General features: G+C 44.8%; 1 protein-coding gene across 2 annotated transcripts in view; it reads right to left on the bottom strand.

The window, feature by feature from the left end:
- The window catches only part of LOC310823574 (FAS-associated factor 1-like), a 90,999-nt gene extending 67,195 nt beyond the window's left edge, over window positions 1–23,804 (bottom strand). For both annotated transcript variants that reach the window (XR_014554954.1, XM_083696457.1), the window contains exons 1-7: window positions 23,691–23,804; window positions 22,328–22,396; window positions 17,878–17,924; window positions 12,932–13,194; window positions 12,554–12,645; window positions 12,274–12,365; window positions 1,610–1,715 (exon numbers count right to left, since the gene is read on the bottom strand). Coding sequence is in view for 1 of the 2 variants with exons in the window: in XM_083696457.1 (XP_083552583.1) it covers window positions 1,610–1,715; window positions 12,274–12,365; window positions 12,554–12,645; window positions 12,932–13,194; window positions 17,878–17,924; window positions 22,328–22,396; window positions 23,691–23,747 (726 nt within the window). In the remaining variant the exon portion in view is untranslated. The remainder of the gene's footprint in view (window positions 1–1,609; window positions 1,716–12,273; window positions 12,366–12,553; window positions 12,646–12,931; window positions 13,195–17,877; window positions 17,925–22,327; window positions 22,397–23,690) is intronic.
- Between the last annotated feature and the right edge of the window lie 230 nt (window positions 23,805–24,034).

Here is a 24,034-nt window from a genome sequence, read left to right as displayed (position 1 = left end):
GTCTCTCACCCTGAAGACTGCAGCACTAGTCAACTTAAACACAGACTGAGGAAACTGCATGGCAATAAAAGAGACAAAGTGTACTCTGTAGGCCTTTTAGTCAACACAGTGAACCGCCTGTTTGTCCAGTAGTTACCCACCTGTAGCTAGGCCTCAGGCTGCTCTCTGATCTAGGCCCATCCCATCAGTGTCTTTATTCATACTGTGTGAATAAAGCTGCTGGACATGTTTCTGTATAACACAGCGTGTCCCTGACCAGTCAGTCAGTATGAGGTTGGCATGTGGTGAATTCCAGTCAGCCAGCCAGCCAGTCAGTCATGTCTATGGGGGGATTAGGCCCAGTCAACCAGCCAGCCACGTCTATGAGGGTTAAAGCCCAGTCAGCCACGTGTCGGGCTGCTTTGTCCTTTCTCCAGCCCCCCCATGAAGCTACCAGCCCTCGGCCTCCTTTCTTCTCTGTCCTTCCACCCCTCCTCAGTGTTTGTAATCCCAGCAGAAACACTTGGAGGTTCACAGTGGGTGCCCATCAGCATCATCTGGCCCCTGCTCACACGCTAGTGGATTAATCTCTTCAATTAGCGCCATTACAGCCATTACAACCTGCTCAAGTAGCCTGAGTACTGTAGTGGCCAGGGCAGGGGCTAGGAACCAATCTGACTGGGGGAAACTCTGTTTGGTCTGAGATCACTAGAATACACATGCACACACAAACACACAGAGAGGGAACTTCAACCCAGTGATTTGGCAGCAGATGAAACAGTAATAAGTGTGTGTGGCCAGCGGACAGCCTAGGCCCAGTCTGTATGAATATTTCATCTGCTAGCAAATCCACTGTTTGATTTCAGATCGCCTGAGCCCTCCTCTCCCCCTCCCCCTTTCTCCCCCACCATAGCCCCCCTCCCCTGTTACACAAACACATTCCCCAATGTTGCCACCAAATGCCAATTTAGCATATGATCAAACAGCTTCCAGCTGTTTAGAATGTCTCTATCTGGTTGTGTGGAGCAGATGGAGAGACTCAGAAGAGAAGAAGAGAGGAAGAGAGAGGAGGAAGGAGAGTATGCATTCTAACCTACAGTACATCTGCTAAGGTGCTGCTGTAAGCACACAGTACACCACAGCGGTGAGGGTCATTAGCTGTGGAGAAACTTGAGCTTTAGTGATGAATATTAATACCTAGGCCTGTTCCTATTGCCATAGTTGCAAATACTAGCTGTGTCATTAATCTAATGGAGTGTCAGCGATAGAGAGCCTTATAAACCACAGTGTGTAGTCTAGAGACTTGATGAAGAGACAGTGGGCTAGGGTACTGATACTCAACTGGTGGTCTGCGGGCCAAATGTTGCCCACAAGACGATTTTGACTGGCCCTCTAAACATTAATTTGAAGTTGACTAAATCAGCTAGAAATTATTGTGGAACCATTTATTTTTTCCTACATGTTAATTTGTAGGGGCTAGGGTACATACCTCATGCATAGTTCTGCTGCCAGGAAAGATGAGACTGTAGTCTCTCTGGTGTATAATATGGTGTATAGGGGCTAGGGTATAGGGCGTAGGGTATAAGGGCGTAGGGTATATGGGCTAGGGTATATGGGCTAGGGTACATACCTCCTGTATAGTTCTGCTGCCAGGGAAGTTGAGGCTATAGTCTTTCTGGGCTTCACAATGGTTGATGACGAGCAGGAAGTTCTGGCTTAACGACTCCTGCAGAGCACTGGTGGAGGAGAGGAAGAAAAAGGGAAAAGATAGGGGAGAGGGAGGAGGAGAGGAAGAGAAACACAAACAGCATCAGAGTGAAGTGGAGAACAAGCCGAGGCTCGTCAGATACTTACCCCTGCCGTGAAGTGCCTCTGTGGGAGTCCGCAGGGGCTTGCCCTCTCTCTCCCCTCCCTCCTACAGCATCCCTGCCCAGGCAGGTCTGGCTGTAAACACTGCTCAGCATGGAGCTACAGCAGCAGCCTGCGACATGGGCCGGCCCAGCAGGGGCTACAGCAGCCTGGGCTAATGAGACACATCATCAACCTAGTCTAGTGGTCTATGAGCTAGCATCAACTTAGTCTACCACTACAACTAGTGGGTTTTCATCTGAGAGTTAACTCTTAAACAGCAGGATTTTCCTCTCAGGGCTGGAGGGAGAGAGGGGGGGATTGGATCTGGGTCCGAGCTTGAGGCTTATAGCAAGCTCTGGGGTCAGGGGAGAGTGTGAACAATACAAGGACAGTATGCTTCACGTAGAGAGAGACTGAAGTTCTGGAAGCTTCATTTACAATAAACATTTCGAGGTTAAGTAGCGTTTTGAGCAAACCGTCTGTGTGTGTGAATATGAATGCGGGGCTTAGTCCGAGGCCCACTCTTAATCAGGGCTCTACACCGGAGAGGGGAGGAATTAATATGTAGCACGCACATTCATTATACAATCACTGCCTTAACCTGAGCAGATCTGGACCAACTCATGTTAACAGAAGCACCAAATGTACTGTAATGACAGCTTATTTACATTGACTAAAACTACAAAATCAATATGTAAATGTAATGTTTGTTATAGCTAACCGGGGAAGATTGGAAATGTGTGGTGTAGGATGGACTGGTGCATATGTAATGTGGAGATGGAGGGAGGGGGAGAGAAAGAGAGATGGAGGGTGGAGAGGGATGTGGACTCATAAATAGGGATATAGCTAGCTAATATCATCTTGATTTGTTTGGACACATTCCAGACTGTTGCTGGCAGACTAGAGACTTCAGAAGGACCAATAACAATGCCAAGCAACTGCAGCTTCATTCATAACGACTTTAAACATGACCAAGTATGAAAGTCATACTGGGAGACATTAATCTACCTACCTACTTAGCTTCCTGCATAGGAGTACAGAATAAACCTCAGGTAAATACACAGTGGCTTCGGAAAGTATTCAGACCCCTTCACTTTTTCCACATTTTGTTGTGTTATAAAATGGATTAAATGTATTTGTTTTGCCATCGATCCACACAATACCCCATAATGACAAAGCAAAAACAAATTTTTAACATTTCTTGCAAATGTATTACAATTGAAATACCTCATGTACATAAGTATTCAGACCCTTTGCTATGACACTCTTAAAATTTGCTCGAATCCAAAAATGTCTTCAAGTCACTCAAAAAGTTGAATCGAGTCCATTTGAATGCAAAGATAATCGTTCATGTGATTTTCGAATTCATATCTTTTGTTTTTATAGGGTCTCTGGTTTGCATAGGAATCAGTTACACACTATGTGGATTAGGATGTCACTACCAACTCAGCAATTTCATAATTTTCTCTTGATCCTGACAAACTCCCCAGTCCCTGCCGGTGACAAACATACCCATAACTTGATGCCGCTACCGCTATTCTTCACACGAGAGATGGTGCGGAAACTGCATTGCATGTGCTGGATTTTCACCAAACTTAATGCTTTGGAGTAAAACCAAATAAACACATTTCCAGCCACTTTCTTTGCTGTATCACTTGAATTCATTGTTGCAAACCCAATTATGGATGTTAGATAGATTATTTTCCATGAAGGGATTTTTGGCCACTTGGTTACAGACCGATTTTTGGAGAGTGACTGGCATGATGCTGTCCCATCGACTGTGCTTTTTCCTCTCCGCCATTCAACTTTGTAGATTTGTGTAAGTCTCCCCAGGCCTCAGGGTCGCTGAGCAGTTTTGTTCCTGAGCAGTTTTGTTCCTCTCCATTTGCTCAGTTTGTAATGACAAGCTGATCCACACAGTGTGTAATTGGTTCCTATGCAAATCAGAGACCCTATAAAAACCAAGGTATTAATTCCAAAATGAACTATTATGCTTGCATTAAGAGACTCAATTCAACTTATTGAGTGACTTGAAGACAATTTTGCATTTGAGCTAATTCTAAGAGTGTCATAGCAAAGGGTCTGAATACTTATGTAAATTAGGTATTTCTGAATTTCAATCTAAATAAATGTGAATACATTTCTAAAAACGTGAAGCCCAAAAAAAATTATTTAATCAGATTTAAATGTAGTCTATAATACTACAAAACGTGAAGGGGACTGCATCCTTTCCGAAGCCACTGTATATATATTGTTTATGTGAGTGTTTGCTCCAGCAGTCAGGCCTCTATACGTGGGGGAGCCACCAGGGCCAACCGGCAGGCCCCCAGGAAGACTGGCAGGGCTCTCAGTAAAATGTCACTTTACTTTAGCACAAGAAAACAGAGCGTTTAGCAGGAGAGGAGCATCAACAGATTGGTTTCATTCTGAGATAAGCCCACCGCCTCACAGACAGTCCCCAGACACACAGACCTTATTAACCCATTTACTCCTAAAACGCCTGCTAAAAACGGCTATCAAAACCTATGGTATTCTAGGATTAATGTCCCTATCTCCTGAGGGTTTTCCGAAAAAATACTAAGAATTGTCAATGTCTACCAAAACCTTAATATCTAAGCCTCTGTAGCACATAGAAACATGAAATAAATTGCATTTTAAAGGTAAGAATCACAGGTTGTATTAAAACATGCTCCCTTAGCACTAACATACCAACACATTTTTCTAAAAATCCTCAAAATCAGGGGAAGAAAAAATATATTTGATTTGATTTATTTATATAACAAATAACATTTTAAACATGCCAATACACAGACCAAGGCACCTTGGTATGAGAGAGAGGTGGGAAAGGAGTGGGGAAGGAGTGGGGAAAGTCCTGAGGTGGAACTGGGAACAGTCTCAGTTTCACTATATCCTGAATCGAACGACATGGTGCATGAAGCACTCGCGGTGCAGTGGAACGTCACACTGCTTGCACCCCATCAGAGTTGACCCAGGACGCACGTTGGTGCCGTAGTGCTTCAGAGAACACTCCCTACAGGTCTTCCTCTTATTGTTAATCTGGACCAGGTCATGCTCAGCAGAAGCTCCAGCTGGGGTGGTGGGGAGCACCTGGGGAGCACTTCTTGCAGTGACGGGGACAACTAGCTCCATGGTCAGATCCTCCAGCCAGTCCTTGTAGCCGCCCCTCCTATACTTCCACTCGGCTCCTCCTGCAGACCTGGCAGCCACAAAGGCATTGTAGCACGCCACCGTAGCAAAGAAAAAGAACAGCCTCCTCCACCACTTTGTAGACTGATGTTGGATCTGGTAGTAGCCCACCATCTGGTCCAGAAGGTCTACCCCCTTCATATATTGCTGATAGTCAGCAAGGCATGCTGGCACCCGAACCTCCATCTGGCGTTGACCATTGGCCTTCCTCCTCACTGACCCATAAGCTGTCGGGTCATGGTAGTTGGAGAGGACCATCACTGCCTTGGTGTCCTGCCAGATGCAGAAGGTCAAGTCATCCCGCTGCGCCACCTTGAACTCATGCCTGTTCAAGCCAGCCTGCTTTGTGAGGTCCTTGTTCTTGGGGAGGTCCTTCCTGTTGGCACGCACCGTTCCACAAGCTTGCACCCCCCTGGTCTTGAGGTCCACCATCAACTTCACACCGGTGTAAAAGTTGTCCATGTATACGGACAGGTTGGACCCGAAATAAGGTGTCGCCAGGTCTGAGACTATCCGGTGAGCCAGGTCTTTCTCCGTCTTACCCTGAATGGCCCCCGTGTACACCTGAAAATTGGTGACATAGCCTGTATTGCTCTCCGCCATGACCCACACCTTTACTCCCCACTTCACCGGCTTCATGGGGAGGTACTGCCGGAAGCCCAGGCGTCCCTTGAACTTTACCATGGACTCATCCACGGTCACGAAGCCATTGACCTCATAAAGTGCCTGGAATCTAACCAGGAGGAGGTCCATGAACCCCCGGAGCTTCCAGAGCTTGTCTGATTTGTCCACGGCAGGGTCCATGTTATCTTGGAGATGGAGATATCTGAAAATGCATATGATAAGATTAATGAGTTTAAGCCTAACATGTATTGCCATCATTGTATTTATTTATATGTATTAAGTAAGAGAACGGAACTCGGAAGAGAGCGCAAGAAAACAGAACACAAATCATTACCTCCAGATCATGTCAAAGCGGTCCCTTGCCATGGCCTTGGGGACGTGGGTCTGGTACAACCATTTGGTCTGCCTCCAGTAATCCCTGCGTGCTGGCAGCTTCAAAATGCCGAAGGTGAAACACAGCCCGACAAATGTCTTCATCTCCGTTTTGGAGACAGGGTTCCACTTGGAGTTGGTGGGGGTCTGACCGCGCGTCGCTTCAGCGTACCGATTCGTTTCCGTCACCAACATGTCCCAAAGCTCATCGGTAAAAATTCGCGAAAAGACATCCAGGGGGCTAGCATCCACGGGGATCGGCTGCTTCACCCCCGGTTTGCGGGTGAACTGTTTCGCATTGCGCGGCTGGTAACCCTCGGTTTTCCAGTCTACCTGGAATCCGAGAAAGTCGTCGTCGTCCTCCTCTCCGTCTGTCTCGAAATCCCACTCCTGCGCTCTATCCAAAGGATCATCGGGTAGATAATCATCCTCTACCTCCTCCCTCTCAAACTCCTCAATCTCTCTCAACTCTATGTCACTGCCCTCGCTGTCAAAATGTTCCTCTGCCGTAGCCATTTCGCCGCTCTCGAAATAAAATCTACAATAAACGCAAGTGTATGTCTGATTGATTGACGTGATTTTCGGCGAACCACACGACATTTGGGTGGTCAAGTATTTTTTTTAAATCAACAAGACCCACCTCATGTGTATTTGAACCAATGACAGTGCATTATATGCTGCACGCCTCATGAAAAATACGACAAATAAAAAATGCTGCGCCACGCAGCATCCGGCAGGAAAGGCTATGCTGCGCTACGCAGCAACCGGCGGGAGAGGCAATGCTGCGTCGCGCAGCATCCGGCACAAATGGGTTAAACTAGCCCGGGGGGAAGAAGAGAGAGAGAGAGAAACACACACACACACACGCCTGCCTAAGGTGGTCAGACAGACAGATGCTCTCTGACATCATTAGCCTGTATCCACAACAGAAACAGCCAATCAGCACCCATCTCTCCTGACCAGGTGTTCCTGCTCCGCCCATTACTGTGTCTCCAAAGTAAACAGTCCACTCATTGTTAATAGTTTGTTTCCAGTTCTGCTTTCTGCCAGCCGGCTCAGCATCAGTATCTCTGAGGAGCTGAGAGACTGGGGGGGGGGGGGGGAGAGGGTAAATAAACACCAATGGTCTAATGATTCATTTGTATTTCAAATTCGAGTTCAAATTAATATAACCGTTTTTTAATATAAATACACAGCCTGGAAGCCGGGAAGAAACAGACGAATCACATTCAAATATTCATCACTTATTATCCATTGTTTATGCAAGAGATTATCTCTCTCGAAACTCTCGTCTTCACTGTCAGTCAACACTCACCCATCTTAAGAAGTGGATCTCTGTTACTTACCAATAAGAGAGAGTCTGAAATCTACAAAAGCCTCTGATGTATTTATAATCTGCTCGCCTAGCAGCTCTCTGATAGTGTTAACGTAGCAGGTCTGTGGTGTGACGGTTATTTTTACTGGAGGCTAACAACTTCTGGCCTCGCTGTGGGGGACCTGCTCCTCAGAGCTCTGTGAGCGGTCACCTTCTCTACAGCAGCACAGATAAGAACAGGCTCACCTAGCGTGTACGAACATGCACAAACACACCTCCAAGTCAGCCCCTTGCCACTCCACCAAAATAGTTTACCCACCCTTCAAGGCTCTTTAGCATTCTCAGGTATAGTCAGAGGAGGCATAGAACACAGAGTGTCATTGTATGCAGATGACCTATTGCTATATGTGCAAGACCCTGTGAACTGCGTTGATGAAATAGTGAATCTGCTGAAGTTATTTGGTACTTTTTCACGGTACAAACTGAATATTTCTAAGAGTCTCTGTTTCCCTGTTAATCAACCAGCCAAATCCATAGCCCCAGGGGCTTTGCCCTTTTACTTTTCCCCCAACGGATTCAAGTATCTAGGTGTCAATATCTCCCACTCTCTCAATTCCCTTCATAAACATAATTTCATAAAACTGACTGAAAATATCAACTCAGACCTTCAAAGATGGCGCACATTACCTCTTTCACTTGTTGGCCGAATTGAAACCATCAAAATGAATGTTCTACCTCGAATCCTATTTCTGTTTCAGACCCTCCCTCTTTTTCTTCCCAAATCGTTTTTTAAAACATTGGATACCATTATACTGTCTTTCATCTGGGCTGGCAAGATTCCAAGGATTAAGAAAATCATTTTAGAAAGACCCAAAATGGCAGGGGGTTTCGCCCTACCCAATATGCTGTTGTATTACTGGGCCGCTAACATCCAAATGCTAAAAAAATGATGCCATCGCCCAAATATTATCTGGTGTGTCATGGAAGCCAACTCTTGCACTTCTACTTCACTCCCTGCGTTACTCTTTGCACCCCTTCCTCTGCGGCCCCCCCAATACACCAATAATCCTGTTGTTCTCTCCTCACTGAAAATTTGGAAACAGTTCAGATATCATTATGGGTTAAAATCTCCCTCTGTCCTTACTCCCATATGCAACAATCACCTGTTTTTACCCTCAAGCATAGACAAAACCTTTATACACTGGAAGAAGATGGGCCTGGTCTCCTTTAGCGACCTGTATGTAGATAGGACCTTTGGAACCTTTACTGACCTTGCCACAAAATTTGGTGTTTCTAAATTAGGTCTATTCAGATATTTCCAGCTGCGCAATTTCACCAAAACACAATTCACCTCATTCCCTGCACTGCCTGAAAAAACTGTTAGAAAACATCATGTCCTCTCCATCATCACAAAATAGTATCTCTTCAATCCATGGTCTTCTTTCATCTCAACTTTCTCCTCTTTTAGGGCTGAAGGATATTTGGGAAAAGGAACTAGGTCTCACGCTAGATGAAATCTGGTGGAGTAAAGTTTTACTTAGAATTAATAATACTTGTATTTGTGCACGTATGAGCCTCATCCAATTCAAAGTTGTCTTCAGAATTCACTACACAAGGGCCAGACTGAAAAAACTGTTCCCTGATGCAGATGAATCTTGCATTAGGTGCTCTCAATCTCCAGCAGACCACACACACACTTTTTTCTCCTGCCCTAAACTACACTCTTTCTGGACATCCTTTTTTGATACCCTCTCTGCAGTCTTCAATATTCGTATGTCTCCATGCCCCTTGATTGCTATATTTGGTGTGCCTCCTGTTGTTGTGGGAAGATTTACTAGCTATCAAGCTGATGTTATTGCATTTGCTGCTCTGATTGCCAAGCGTCAAATACTGATACATTGGAAGAACTCAAAGCCGCCTAGCACAAATTCCTGGTTAGAAGAGGTAATGTCTTTTTTACACCTTGAAAAAATCAAACACACTGTCAGAGGATCTCTGAAGAAATTTCACAAAACCTGGGATCCCTTTCTTTCTTATACAAACCATCAGCCCTCAAGCCAATAGCTAACATCCCCCTCTTTCCCCTTTTATTTGTTTGTTTGTTTGATATTTGACTTTTGTTATTACTCATTTTATTATTCATTGTGTATATATTATTTTACCTACTTATTTTTAATCCTTTCACTGTTTAATTTTATCTATACAGTTTTATTTTCCTTAGCCGACTAATAGGACACAGGGATGGGGTGGGTGGGAGGGACATGAGAGAGTGGATGGGTAGGAGATACTTGTTCACTATCTATGTAAATGAATGGAGTGTGAGGGAGGGGCGGAATGGGTGGGAATTTGTGTATATTGTTTAAAAAAAAAAAAAAGAAAAAGGAAAATGTCAAACCTGTTACTCATGGTCATTCTCTTTACAGCGTGTATTATACTTTGAGGTTTGATCAATAAACATATTTAAAAAAAAAAAAAAAAAAAAAAAAAATATATATATATATATATATATATATATATATATATATATATATATATTGTTTACCCAGACAGACAGGATAATGAGTGAACACAAAGTGATCTCTCTCTCGAAAGAGGGAAGGTGGGATGGGTACGGTGCTGCTCAGACACACAGCAGAGAGGAGGGCTGATGAGAAACAAGCCATTAGCAAGATCTACATGACTGTAACCTGGCACACGCACATGCCATTCTGGAGGCGGGCCAAGTGACCCTGTGACCTGTATGAGCCAATGGGAGTGCTCAGTGGGTGTGGCCAACACACATACTTATATGACATCATACATTACACACATCACAGTGTCCCTTCATGGGGCTGGGGTGACGTGGATGTTTCTCCATCTCCTCAGATACCCCACTGGGCCTGACAATCTCAATAATCAATACAGGTAATCTCCCTCTCTCTTTTACCACCATAACTGGGGTAAAAGACCACAACTCTGACAATACAGGTTATCCATAAACCTCTAAATAATTAACATGAGCCCAACATGTTCAGCAAAAATATCAGGCTGTGAGAAGCTACGAATACGGAAAACAAAATAATTATTTACACCAGGGGTTCTCAACCTTTTGCAAGCTGAGCCCCCCCAAAGCTGGTTCATTGCAGTTGGGGCCCCCCCTCCTCCCGGCGCCACCCCCCCCCCCCTTCCCGGCGCCACCCCCACTACACCACCTTGCATAGATAGATAGATAGATAGATAGATAGATAGCCCTAGGCTAGGCTATTATTGTTAGGCCCACACTATTATTATTATTATCATCATCATCATCATCAGTAGCGGTAGGTAGGCCTATTATCATTACTAGGCTATTGTTATAATTGGCAGTAGCACCAGACTTCTAATGTGAGCTTGCAGGCATTATTATTATTATTATTATTATTATTATTATGAGTAGTGGTAGGCCTATTATCATTACTAGGCTATTGCTATATAATTATATGAGGTTACATGCTTTATTGTTGTTGTCATTATTATTATTATCATCATCAGTAGGCCTATTATCATTACTAGGCTATTGCTATAATTGGGAATTGGCACCAGACCTCTGATATGAATTTATGCTTTATTATTGTTATTATTACTAGGCCTAATAGTAGGCATATCATCTGCATTTTTTACAGAAGCTTGCAGGTAGGCGATGTTAATGTGAGACCATTTTTGTTTGGTTTTGAAATAATTTGGATGTGGATTAGTTGTGTTTTCAATAAAGTTTAGGCTATGATGTAACGATGTGTGCGGCTATGTTGAGAGACTAGTATCGGGGGCTAATCAGTCGGGACTTAGGCACGATCTTTAATACAACAGTACACAATAACGATTTTGCAGGCAATGCAGATTTTATTTTAAGACTTAACTATTGTAGTACTTTGTGAGTGAGTGGGTGAGTGTGTGTGTGTGTGTCTTAGTCGCGTGGGTCGTATAGTTGTGTTGCAACACGGTGAAAAAGTTGCTAGCTAGTTAGCTAAGTGCACGCCTAGCAGTTAAATTACTGGCTAGGGCTGAGATGGGGATAATCTTTAAAAAGACTGTTTGTGGGGTTAGTCTTTAAAAAGACTGTTTGGGTTTTGAAGTATAGGCCTAAGTAAATCGATATCGAGATTGATAACAGATAGACTAGCGAGAGCTGGCACAAGCGAACTTGGCAAGAGACTAGACTAGAGTGAATGGAGCTACGACGCGTGTATATATGCGTTATATAGTAGCACTTAGATGCGTTATATAGTAGCACTTACGTGACGTCGCGTCACAGGCTCAAAATACTACCCCCTGTATTGGTAGATTTGAAATGAAACTGTGTGGTTGATTTGTTTGTGTGTTATAATAGTCCAACCACTTGCATTTCGACATGGGGGGAATCTGTTGCATCTCCTTTGTAGGTCTACTAATAGCCAGTGAGTCCTTGATTTTTCGTGTTTTTTTTTTTTTCTCCCATCCTGTAGCCTACTCGCGCGCGCCCCCCCCCCCCCCCTTTCCTTTCAAATGTCAAAGTAAATCACAGAAATCTCAGGGTCTCTTTGTAAACACTCAAATCCAATTGAAATATGTTATCCAACATTGATAGAAAGAGTAGTCCATATTTCAGAGGGAAATTGGCTGTATGATGTGGTTTTACCATAACTAGGTATATAGCACCACCTGCTGCCCAATATAGGTACATCTCATCTAATGGAATGGCGGTGGAAGTGGACTGTCTCAGTCCTGTTGATGTGGGACATTGGACAGAATACAGCTCAATACAGGAGAATATGGCTCAATACAGAGAGAGGGAGGGGAGAGAGAGAGAGAGTCGGAGGGCAAGAGAGAGACCAAAGAAAATATAATAACAAGCCAAAGATAGAAAGAATAGTTAAGAGAGAGGGACGTTTAAAGAGAGAGATCGGTTAAGAGAAAGAGAGGTCAGTTACCTGTTTCGACTGGTGCTGGCAGTAGGAGCAATGTCTGGGGTCAGCACATACAAGCTGTTGTTCTTGGGCAAATGTAAACTCCTCAGAAGTGTCTGAGGACAGAGAGAGAGAGAGTGAGAAAAAATAATCCACAATGCTATCCTGCACTAGATAATAAGAGTGTGTGAACTTAGTGAAACGTCATCAGCCTCACAAAGTTAGGAACTTTATGGTCTTGTTTAAAAAGACATGCGCACACACACAAACACACACACGCACAAACACACACACACACACTCACGCTGTCAGAAACATCTCCACTCTTCCAACCCTTCAGCTGCATTTTGGACACAGGGACGTGAAGCTCTGTCTCTAGGATCTGTTTGATTTCAGCTACAGAGGAAGAGAGGGGAGGAAACACAAGGCCGAGTATTCAGCATAGATTGACAGATCCAACATTTCACCACAAAATGGCAGAAAAAGCAAAAATGAGGTAAGAGCTAGAGTGTAGGCTGCAGTGTCTAGGGTGTAGGGGATAGGAGCTAGGGTCAAGGGACTATGGGTTAGGTAGTAGGAGCTAGGGGATAGGTGGTAGGGTATAGGAGCTAGGGTCAAGGGACTAGGAGGTAGGGGCTAGGGTGCAGGGCCTAGGCGACAGGCACTAGGGTCAAGGACTCACCGACTGTGCTAGCCTCCTCCAGCACCACCTCCACGGTGCGTTGGCGGTACTCCACCCTGAAGTGCAGCATCCTGGGCTGCCGCTCCACGATGTGTCGGGACGGGAGGACGGGGCAGAAGGCTGAGGCGGAGGCCAAGGCGGAGGCTGTGGAGGGTGGGGAGGAGGAGGGGGGAGGGGGGGCGGCAGCTGCTGCTGCCTCTGCTGTGGCTGCATGGCTGTGAGGCCCATAAAGGTCTGCCTGGGATGCCTCCCTGGAGAAGTTACTGGAACACAGAGACAGACCAGACTCGTCAAACAGGCCATAATAAAAGTAAATGTGGTCAGAGAGAAAGCAGAGAATCTTAATTGACACAGGAAGCAGCATGCAGCACAACTGATATGACAACGTGACAGAGATAACAATGGTATCACTAATGTCATTTCATTAAAGAGAGAACATCTTCCATTTCCTTCACACCAGTGTTCAAGTAGCACGTAGCTACTACATATAGAGCCAATACATGTGAACCATATATAATAATGGCAGTTTCCATGTGAAGGTTTGGCTATATTTTGTTAATAGCAAAGCATATCTAATATTGATAATCTGACTCCAAGTAATGTCATTATCACTATGTGCAAAGAATTGTTGAGTTTGTGCTGATTTAGTGCAAGAATGGTCAAATAGAATGAATCAAATGAGGCAAATGCAGGCCATTCAGCTGAGCTCAGCAGCAACACTAACAGAGTGAGAGGCAGAGTCAAAGTCAACAGTGAGAGGCAGAGTCAGTCAACAGAGGCAGAGTCAAAGTCAACGGAGTGAGAGACAGAGTCAGTCAGAGAGAGAGGCAGAGTCAAAGTCAACAGTAAGAGGCATGGTCAAAGCCAACAGAGTGAGAGGCAGAGGCAGTCAACAGAGTGAAAGGCAGAGTCAAAGTCAACGGGGTGAAAGGCAGAGTCAGTCAACAGAGGCAGAGTCAGTCAACAGTGAGAGGCATGGTCAAAGCCAACAAAGTGAGAGGAAGAGTCAAAGTCAACAGAGTAAGAGGCAGAGTCAAAGAGAGTGAGAGGCAGAGTCAAAGTCAACAGTGAGAGGCAGAGTCAGTCAACAGAGGCAGAGTCAAAGTCAACAATGAGAGGCAGAGTCAACAATGAGAGGCAGAGTCAGAGAGAGAGGCAGAGTCAAAGCCAACAGTGAGAGGCAGAGTCAGTTGGACAGGCAGAGTCAGAGTCCAAGTCAACAGTAAAAAGCAGAGTCATTGTCAAAGTCAACAGAGAGGCAAAGTCAGTCAGAGTGAGAGGCAGAGTCAACGTCCAAGCCAAGAGAGTGAGAGGCAGAGTGAGAGGCAGAGTCAAAGTCTACAGAGTGAGAGGCAGAGTGAGAGGCAGAGTCAACGTCCAAGCCAAGAGAGTGAGAGGCAGAGTCAAAGTCAACAGAGTGAGAGGCAGAGTCAAAGTCAACAGAGTGAGAGGCAGAGTCAAAGTCTACAGAGTGAGAGGCAGAGTCAAAGTCAACAATGAGAGGCAAAGTCAAAGCCAACAGTGAGAGGTAGAGTCAAGTCAAAGCCAAGAGAGTGAGAGGCAGAGTCAAAGTCAACAGAATGAGGCAGAGTCAAAGCCAACAGTGAGAGGCAGAGTCAGTCAAGACAGTGAGAGGCAGAGTCAGTCAGAGTGAGAGGCAGAGTCAAAGTCAACAGTGAGAGGCAGTCAGTCAGAGAGAGAAGCAGTCAAAACCAAAAGACTGAGAGGCAGTCAACAGTGAGAGGCAGAGACAGTTAGAGAGAGGCAGAGTCAGTAAGAGAGAGAGGGAGAGTCTGAGTCAAACTCAACAGATTGAGAGGCAGAGTCAAATCCAACAGAGAGAGGAAGAGTCAAAGTCAACAGTGAGTCAGAGTGAGAGGCAGAGTCAAAGCCAACAGTGAGAGGCAGAGTCAGTCAGAGAGGCAGAGTCAGAGTCCAAGTCAACAGAGAGAGAGGCAGAGTCAGAGTGAGAGGCAGAGTCAAAGTCAACAGAGAGGCAGAGTCAGTCAGAGAGAGAGGCAGAGTCAAAGCCAACAGTGAGAGGCAGAGTCAAAGTCAACAGAGAGGCAGAGTCAGAAAGAGTGAAATGCAGAGTCAAAGTCAACAGTGTGAGAGGCAGAGTCAGTCAGAGAGAGAGGCAGAGTCAAAGCCAACAGTAAAAGGCAGAGTCATTGTCAAAGTCAACAGAGAGGCAGAGTCAACGTCCAAGCCAAGAGAGTGAGTCAAAGTCAACAGAGTGAGAGGCAGAGTCAAAGCCAACAGTGAGAGGCAGAGTCAGTCAGAGAGGCAGAGTCAGAGTCCAAGTCAACAGAGAGAGAGGCAGAGTCAGAGTGAGAGGCAGAGTCAAAGTCAACAGAGAGGCAGAGTCAGTCAGAGAGAGAGGCAGAGTCAAAGCCAACAGTGAGAGGCAGAGTCAAAGTCAACAGAGAGGCAGAGTCAGAAAGAGTGAAATGCAGAGTCAAAGTCAACAGTGTGAGAGGCAGAGTCAGTCAGAGAGAGAGGCAGAGTCAAAGCCAACAGTAAAAGGCAGAGTCATTGTCAAAGTCAACAGAGAGGCAGAGTCAACGTCCAAGCCAAGAGAGTGAGTCAAAGTCAACAGAGTGAGAGGCAGAGTCAGTCAACAGAGTGGGGCAGAGTCAAAGTGAACAGAGTGAGAGGGAGAGTTGAAGTCAACAGAGTGAGAGGCAGAGTGAGAGGCAGAGTCAAAGCCAACAGAGTGAGAGTCAAAGCTAACAGAGCGAGAGGCAGAGTCAAAGTCTACAGAGTGAGAGGCAAAGTCAAAGTCAACAGAGTGAGAGGCAGAGGCAGAGTCAAAGCCAACAGAGTGAGAGGCAGAGTCAACAGAGTGAGAGGCAGAGTCAGAGGCAAAGTCAAAAGTGAGAGACAGTGAAAGTCAACAGAGTCAAAGTCAACAGGGTGAGAGGCAGAGTCAAAGCCAACAGTGAGAGGCAGAGTCAGTCAACATAGTGAGAGGCAGAGTCAAAGTCAACAGAGTGAGAGGCAAAGTGGGGCAGAGGCAAAGTCAACAGAGTGAGAGTCAGAGGCAGAGTCAGAGTCAAAGTCAACAGAGTGAGAGGAAGAGTCAACAGTGTGAGAGGCAGAGGCAGAGTCAACAGTGAGAGGCAGACACAACGTCAAAGCCAACAGAGTGAGAGGCAGAGTCAAAGTCAACAGAGAGGCAGAGTAAGTTAGAGTGAGAGGCAGAGTCAAAGTCAACAGAGTGAGGCAGAGTCAAAGCCAACAGTAAGATGCAGAGACAACGTCAAAGTCAACAGAGTGAGAGGCAGAGTCAGTCAGAGTGAGAGGCAGAATCAGATTCAAAGTCAACAGAGTGAGAGGTAGAGTCAAAGTCAACAGTGAGAGGCAGAGTCAGTCAGAGTCAAAGTCAACATTGAGAGGCAGAGTCAAAGTCAACAGAGTGAGAGGCAGAGTCAGTCAGAATGAGAGGCAGAGTCAGATTTAAAGTCAACAGAGTGAGAGGCAGAGTCAAAGCCAACAGTGAGAGGCAGAGTCAGTCAGAGTGAGAGGCAGTCAAAGTCAACAGAGTGAGAGGCAAAGTGGGGCAGAGGCAAAGTCAACAGAGTGAGAGGCAAAGTCAAAGGCAACTGTGAGAGGCAGAGTAAAAGTCAACAGAATGAGAGGCAGAGTCAGTCAGAGTGAGAGGCAGAATCAGTCAGAATGAGAGGCAGAGTCAGAGTCAAAGCCAACAGTGAGAGGCAGAGTCAAAGCCAACAGTGAGAGGCAGAGTCAGTCAGAGTGAGAGGCAGAGTCAAAGTCAACAGTGAGAGGCAGAGTAAAGGTTAACAGAGTGAGAGGCAGAGTCAAAGTCTACAGAGTGAGAGGCAGAGTCATTGTCAAAGTCAACAGAGTGAGAGGCTAAGTCAAAGCCAACAGAGTGAGAGGCAGAGTCAGAGTCAAAGTCAACAGTGAGAGGCAGAGTCAAAGTCAACAGAGTGAGAGGCAGAGTCAAAGTCAACAGAGTGAGAGGCAGAGTCAGATTCAAAGTCAACAGAGTGAGAGGCAGAGTCAAAGCCAACAGTGAGAGGCAGAGTCAGTCAGAGTGAGAGGCAGTCAAAGTCAACAGAGTGAGAGGCAAAGTCAAAGGCAACAGTGAGAGGCAGAGTAAAAGTCTACAGAGGCAGAGTCAGAGTCAAAGTCAACAGAGTGAGAGGCAGAGTCTAAGTCAACACAGTAAGAGGCAGAGTCAAAGTCAACAGAGTGAGAGGCAGGGACAACGTCAAAGTCAACAGAGTGAGAGGCAGAGTCAGAGTCAAAGCCAACAGTGGGAGGCAGAGTCAAAGCCAACAGAGTGAGAGGCGAAGTGGGGCAGAGGCAAAGTCAACAGAGTGAGAGGCAGAGTCTAAGTCAACAGTGAGAGGCAGAGTCACAGCCAACAGAGTGAGAGGCACAGTGAGAGGCAGAGTCAGTCAGAGTGAGAGGGAATGTGGGGCAGAGTCAAAGTCAACAGAGTGAGAGGCAGGGTCAGAGGCAGAGTCAACAGTGAGAGGCAGGGTCAGAGGCAAAGTCAAAAGTGAGAGGCAGAGTCAAAGCCAACAGTGAGAGGCAGAGTCAGTCAAGAGTGAGAGGCAAAGTCAAAGTCAACAGAGAGAGGCAGAGTCAAAGAAAATAAAAAAATAAACATAAAAAACACCTAAAACATGTGTTGTTGTTGAATGGAAAGATGGTTCTGCACAAAGTTACACATACAAATGAAATACTACCTCTGAAGCAGGGGAGGCTGGTGGAGGTAGAAAACGAAGGACGGAGTCATCGGAATGAGGAATGGTATCAAACACGTGTTTGATCCCGTTCCTCATTATGCTCCATGCATTACAATGAGCCCATCGTCCCATATAGTACATAGTAGTATAGTAGCCCAGGGTATCAGAGGGGTAGTAGATTTTTGAACAGGGTATCAGAGGGGTATAGTAGATGTTGGTTGTTACCTTTGCAAGATGCCATTCTCCTGTGGGATCACCCCATTGATAGCAGCCTGTGGGGAGAAGGGTGGAGAGAGAGAGAGAGAGAGAGAGAGAGAGAGAGAGAGAGAGAGAGAGAGAGAGAGAGAGAGAGAGAGAGAAAAAGACATTAGACAAGTGTGACCAAGGATGGAGGTCAGGTCAAACTCTTATTCTATAACTCTCAACACCACAGGGCATGAGCAGTACTATACATCCGGCAGTAATACAGAAATGTGGTTCACAGTGAACAACAACCAAATATGATATAAACACTGCCATACATTTCAGGTCACAATTCAGACAACAAACAAACAGTTTTATTTTATACAGGGGAGGCTGGTGGAGGTAGCAATCGGAGGACAGGCTCATTGTAATGCATGGAATGGAATGAGCAATAGTATCAAACACCTTTGATACCATTCCTTATCCCATTCCATGCATTACAATGAGCCCCGTCCTCCAATTTGTACCTCCTCCCTGATTTTATTACACAGCATACAAAAATTATAATAATTGTGTTGCAACTTATTACATTCCTGTGTGCAGCATGCATGTTCTAACATTGATTATCAAATGTTTCCATAAGAGATTTGAATTTCAAAAAACCAGAAAGCTTTCTCTAAATATTTGTCACCTAAAACCAGAATTCACTAGATCAATGGTCACTGTACGAAGATGGAAATGGACGTCAAGAATGAAAAGGCTACATACAGTGGGGGAAATAATTATTTGATCCCCTGCTGATTTTGTTAGTTTGCCCGATTACAAAGAAATGAGCGGTCTATAATTTTTATGGTACTTTTATTTTAACAATTAGAGACAGAATATCAACAAAGAAGTCCAGAAAAAACACATTATATAAAGTTATAAATTCATTTGCATTTGATCGAAGGAAATAAGTATTTGATCCCCTACAAACCAGCAAGAATTCTGGCTCATACAGACCGGTTATATGCCCATGAGGCACACAGATTACTCCTGTCACTTTAAGAAAGTACTCCTAATCTCTGCTTCTTATGGGTATAAAAGACACCTGTCAATAGAATCAATCACTTCCATTCCAACCTCTCCACCACCATGGGCAAGACCAAAGAACATTCAAAGGACATCAGGGTGAGAGTTGTAGACCTGCACAAGGCTGGAATGGGCTACAAGACCATCAGCAAGAAGCTTGGTAAGAAGGAGACAACTGTTGGTGCAATTATTAGAAAATGGAAGAAATACAAAATAACCATCAATCGCCCTCGGCCTGGAGCTCCATGCAAGATCTCGCCTCGTGGGGTAAGGATGATCATGAGAAGGGTGAGGGATCAGCCCAGAACTACACGGGAGGAGCTTGGTAATGATCTCAAGGCAGCTGGGACCACAGTCACCAAGAAAACCATTGGTAACACACTACACCGTAACGGATTGAAATCCTGCAGTGCCCGCAAGGTCCCCCTGCTCAAGAAGGCACATGTACAGGCCCATCTGAAGTGAACACTTAAATGATTCAGAGAAGGCTTGGGAGAAGGTGATGTGGTCAGATGAGACCAAAATTGAACTCTTTGGCATAAATTCGACTCTTCGTGTTTGGAGGGAGAGAAATGCTGAATGCTCCAATCCCAAGAACACCATCCCCACCGTCAAACACGGAGGTGGAAACATTATGCTTTGGGGTTGTTTCTCTGCTAAGGGTACAGGACGACTTCACTGCATTGAGTGGCCAATGGACGGGGCCATGTACCGTAAGATCTTGGATGAGAACCTCCTTCCCTCAGCCAGAGCACTGAGGATGGGTCGTGGATGGGTCTTCCAGCATGACAATGACCCAAAACATACGGCCAAGGCAACAAAGGAGTGGCTCAAGAAGAAGCACACTAAGGTCATGGAGTGGCCTAGCTAGTCTCCAGACCTTAATCCTATAGAAAATTTGCGGAGGGAGCTGAAGCCTCGAGTTGCCAAGCAAAAGCCTTGAAACCTTCAGGATTTGGAGAGGATCTGTAAAGAGGAGTGGACCAAAATCCCTCCTGAGATGTGTGCAAACCTGGTGACCAACTACAAGAAACGTCTGACTTCTGTGCTTGCCAACAAGGGTTTCTCCACCAAGTACTAAGTCATGTTTTGCTTGGGGATCAAATACTTATTTCGTTCGATCAAATGCAAATGAATTTATAACTTTATATAATATGTTTTTCTGGACTTTCTTTGTTGATATTCTGTGTCTATTTGTTAAAATAAAAGTACCATAAAAATTATAGACCGCTCATTTCTTTGTAATTGGGCAAACTAACAAAATCAGCAGGGGATCAAATAATTATTTCCCCCACTGTATGAATGGTATCCTTTGGTGGGCAGTGTTCTTGTTCATATTCATGTCACTAAGAGTGGGTACATGTTTCCATAACACACACATTTGAAATTCAAATGGCCGTGTGAATAACTGTAGAATTGCTAAATCCCCCAAAGTTCTTGTTACTAATAGGGAGAATGTACTGGAGGCCCAGTCAGATGAGAGACTGTGTGTGTGTGTGTGTGTGAGTGAGTGAGTGAGTGTGAGAGTGAGTGTGAGAGTGAGAGTGAGAGTGAGAGTGAGAGAGAGAGAGAGAGAGAGAGAGAGAGAGAGAGAGAGAGAGAGTGTGTGTGTGTGTGAGTGTCAGTTTGTGTGTGTATGTGAGTCAGTGAGCACTGGCAGCTCGCGAGCCCCAGAGACTGGCGCTGATATGCAGATACAGCGATGCCAATCACTGAGGAACAGTTCATTGATATATAGTGCCTTCGGAAAGTATTCAGACCCCTTCACTTTTTCCACATTTTGTTGTGTTATAGACTCAATTTAAAATGGATTCAATGAAAAGAATTTGCCATCAATCCACACACAATACCCCAGAATGACAAAGCGACCCTATAAAGACAAAGATATTAATTCCAAAATTACATGAACTATTATCCTTGCATTAAGATGGACTCAATTCAACTTAGAGTGATTTATTTCAATTTTAATAAATTTACTGAAATTTCTAAAAACCTGTTTTCGCTTTGTCATTCTGGGGTATTGTGTGTGGATTGATGGAAAATTATTTTAATTTAATCCATTTTAAATTGAGTCTATAACACAACAAAATGTGGAAAAAGTGAAGGGGTCTGAATACTTTCCAAAGGCACTGCACAAGAGAGAGAGACTGTGGGCATCAGAGAGAAACAGACAGAGTATGATGGTAGAGTAGGGTAGCTGGTGTACAGTAGAGGCCAGGCAGAGCTGAGAGAGAGCAGAGGGAGGACAATGGTCACAGTGAGGGTGTTCATGCTCTTTGTGAGAAGCCGTATTGAGCGGAGGGCTCTCTAGAACATGGGGAAATGCCCAGCGCAGTGTTTCAAAACATGACAGAATCTAAGCCTTCATCTCTCTCCCTTTAAAACAAACAGAGACCCCAACATAAACACACAGTACACTAAATGGTGAAAATAAATCTGAGAAATTGGGCCTGATAGCAATAATCATGCAATAAACTGGCTACGTTTTTGTGACCAAGCAAGAAGTCCCCTCACAGAAGAAAAAAAATGTATTTCATTCAAATTCTCCCTAGTGTCATGTAAGCAGGATTGCTACTACTACTAGGAGGAGCAACCACTAGTCTAAGAGGGGAAGAGGCAGTGGGTCTCTCCAACACTTGTTGGCTTTCCTGTCCCCCAACACACAGGCCCTTTTGTCAGTTCAGCTCAACCTGACAGCAGCACGACAGAGGAACTGCAAGTCATCACATATACAGGTGCGTCGAACCACTGCCTGGCCTTCACTGCCTGCTTGCTTTGAGTCGCTGCCAGGTCCAGAACAGAGATGGGCTAAATATAGCCCCAGCCCCATCCACACACTCTCTTTACGATAAAGGGTGACTAGGTTGGGGAAATAAGGACTCAGACAACTGGAAGGACAACAGTGGCAGTATGTCGACTGCAACATGCCAAACAAAGGACTAAAACATAAGTTGTAACACGGTAACAACAGCATTACTACACAGGTGTAATAACAACTTATGACTAATGTTAGGCGTTAGCAGTTCATAAGCTCTGTCAAACAACTGCCCATGAGTAGAGAGAACATTCTAGAGGGCACTATTAATATACCTGGTGTTTACAATACAGCAGTATGTCCAAGAGGGTGTCCTACTGTACACTACACATACAGTAGTAGCTTCAAAGAGTCAATCCAGTGCCTTTGTTAAGACTTAAATAATTTATGCTGAGGGACATGTATAACTGAGTATGTCTCTGCCCCCTCTCTGGAGATGCCATGATTCACTATTCACCACCACTAAAACCACTGACATTAGCAACATTCAGACATACACTGCAAAACAGCTTAGGGGAGTGGAAAATCATGGGAATGTGCATTTTGAGTGATCAATCCATCAGTGAGTGACCAATCCCTTCAGTACCTCCTGAGGTGTGAACTTACCACTAAGTCCCAGTTGTTGAGTTCTAGCAGAGTGATGGCTTCAGCTATGTTGTCAATGCCAGTGCAAGCCTGGGAGAGAAACAGAGGATGAGAGATCAACTACATGGGACAAACAGTCAAGTGTCATTGGCATTAGGCAAAATAAACATGGCAGCTCTTTATGAAACAGCATATCTTGGTAGACTTGTTTGTTAAACAACGAGTGTTAATGTGTCAAACCAATATTGATACTTAATGACATCATAGTCTGCCGAGTTTGAAGTACACTATATTAATTTGACTCAGTCGAGAGACTGATGCTGGAATTAATTGCAAGGTAAGATGGCAATTGCACAACCACCTATATTTATCTGGTCCTTTACAGACAGTCTCTGATGCAAATCACAGGTTCTAATCATTGAGACTGACACGTAGTGACTGTCTGGCCTACTTTGTGTTTACGTTGCACACAACCTAAGCTCACATTAATTCGTTAATATTCATTTATTGACATGCAGTATTGTGGGGCTGTTTTCTCCGGAGTTCTGATAACAACGTTTAAGCTAGCTAATCAATGGCACGTATTTGTCATCATAGATGTCAGCCTAAAAAAACTTGTTTTCATTCAGTCATGCACACAGCAGCACTAGCAGTGCTGCTGTATGCCTTACCATTTGGCCTTGTTATTCAATTTCAACGAACCGTAGTGCTGGATGGCCGGTGGAGAAAAGACATTTCAAGTTCCCTCAAGCACATTGTAGCTAACTGACTTAACCACCTCAAAGCTCAGATACCGATGTTCCAGCAGTAGTTGATGCACAATAAACATACAGACAGGTCTTGTCAGTCAGTGACGTTTAGCAGTTAGCTAGCTGACTGGAATAGCAATTAAGCCCATAGCCTAGTCATGGTGGTGACCAAGCAAATTAGCTAGCTGATATCAACAGCTCTAGCTAGGTTCATCATTGCCAATCGTGTCAGTTAAGCATATCCATCATTTATACACACTCACATTCTAATACAATTACTGTAGCTCTATAAGCTGAATTCTGGCCGTGGACGTTATTTCACAAGCTGCTAGCTAGCTAGCAAGCTAACTAGCTTCTATGCACTGTTATAACGTAGTCATATCGTTGGATGTTGCTAGGTAATTTTGAGGTGTCAGCTTTATAAAAACATTAAACTGTGAAATTTTAGTTATCTAGCTACTGATACTTGGCCCAAAACATCTAATCAGCGCGCTGTCAGTGTCAGTAGCCACACAGCTAGCTAACGTCAACTAATGTTTAGAGTATCAGCTGACGGGTGCTGTTGACATTACCGATTACATTAAGTGTAATTTAACTAGATGTGTTATTGTTCACTGAAGAAAGAGACAACCCACCTGAAAATCAGCCAGAATCATTTCTCTATCCATGTTGCTATCACTATGGGAGGCCATCGCTGTGACTGGCTAAACAACGCTATTCTTCTACCGCTTGCCTTCTCGTACACGGTGGTGGTGGGGGGTGGGGGGGGGGTAGAAGCATTTCTCTTACCTCTGTAAAGCGCTGACGTCATATGAAGAGTCTGAACCAGCCAAGGAACGGGAACGCGCAGGGATTCTATCAGCACGAGCGAGGCACTGAGAACGAGCATGGAAACCTTATGAACCATGCTACACTTCGGCGCGTTGCATCCAGACAATTGAACACTAACACTAAAGTACATAAAATCGCATTATGTGTG

This window comes from Argentina silus (genome assembly GCF_951799395.1).
Source record: "Argentina silus genome assembly, chromosome: Y".
Taxonomy (NCBI): Eukaryota; Metazoa; Chordata; class Actinopteri; order Argentiniformes; family Argentinidae; genus Argentina; species Argentina silus.
The sequence above is the reverse complement of the archived record's forward strand: the minus strand, read 5'-3'. Positions and strand labels throughout refer to the sequence as shown.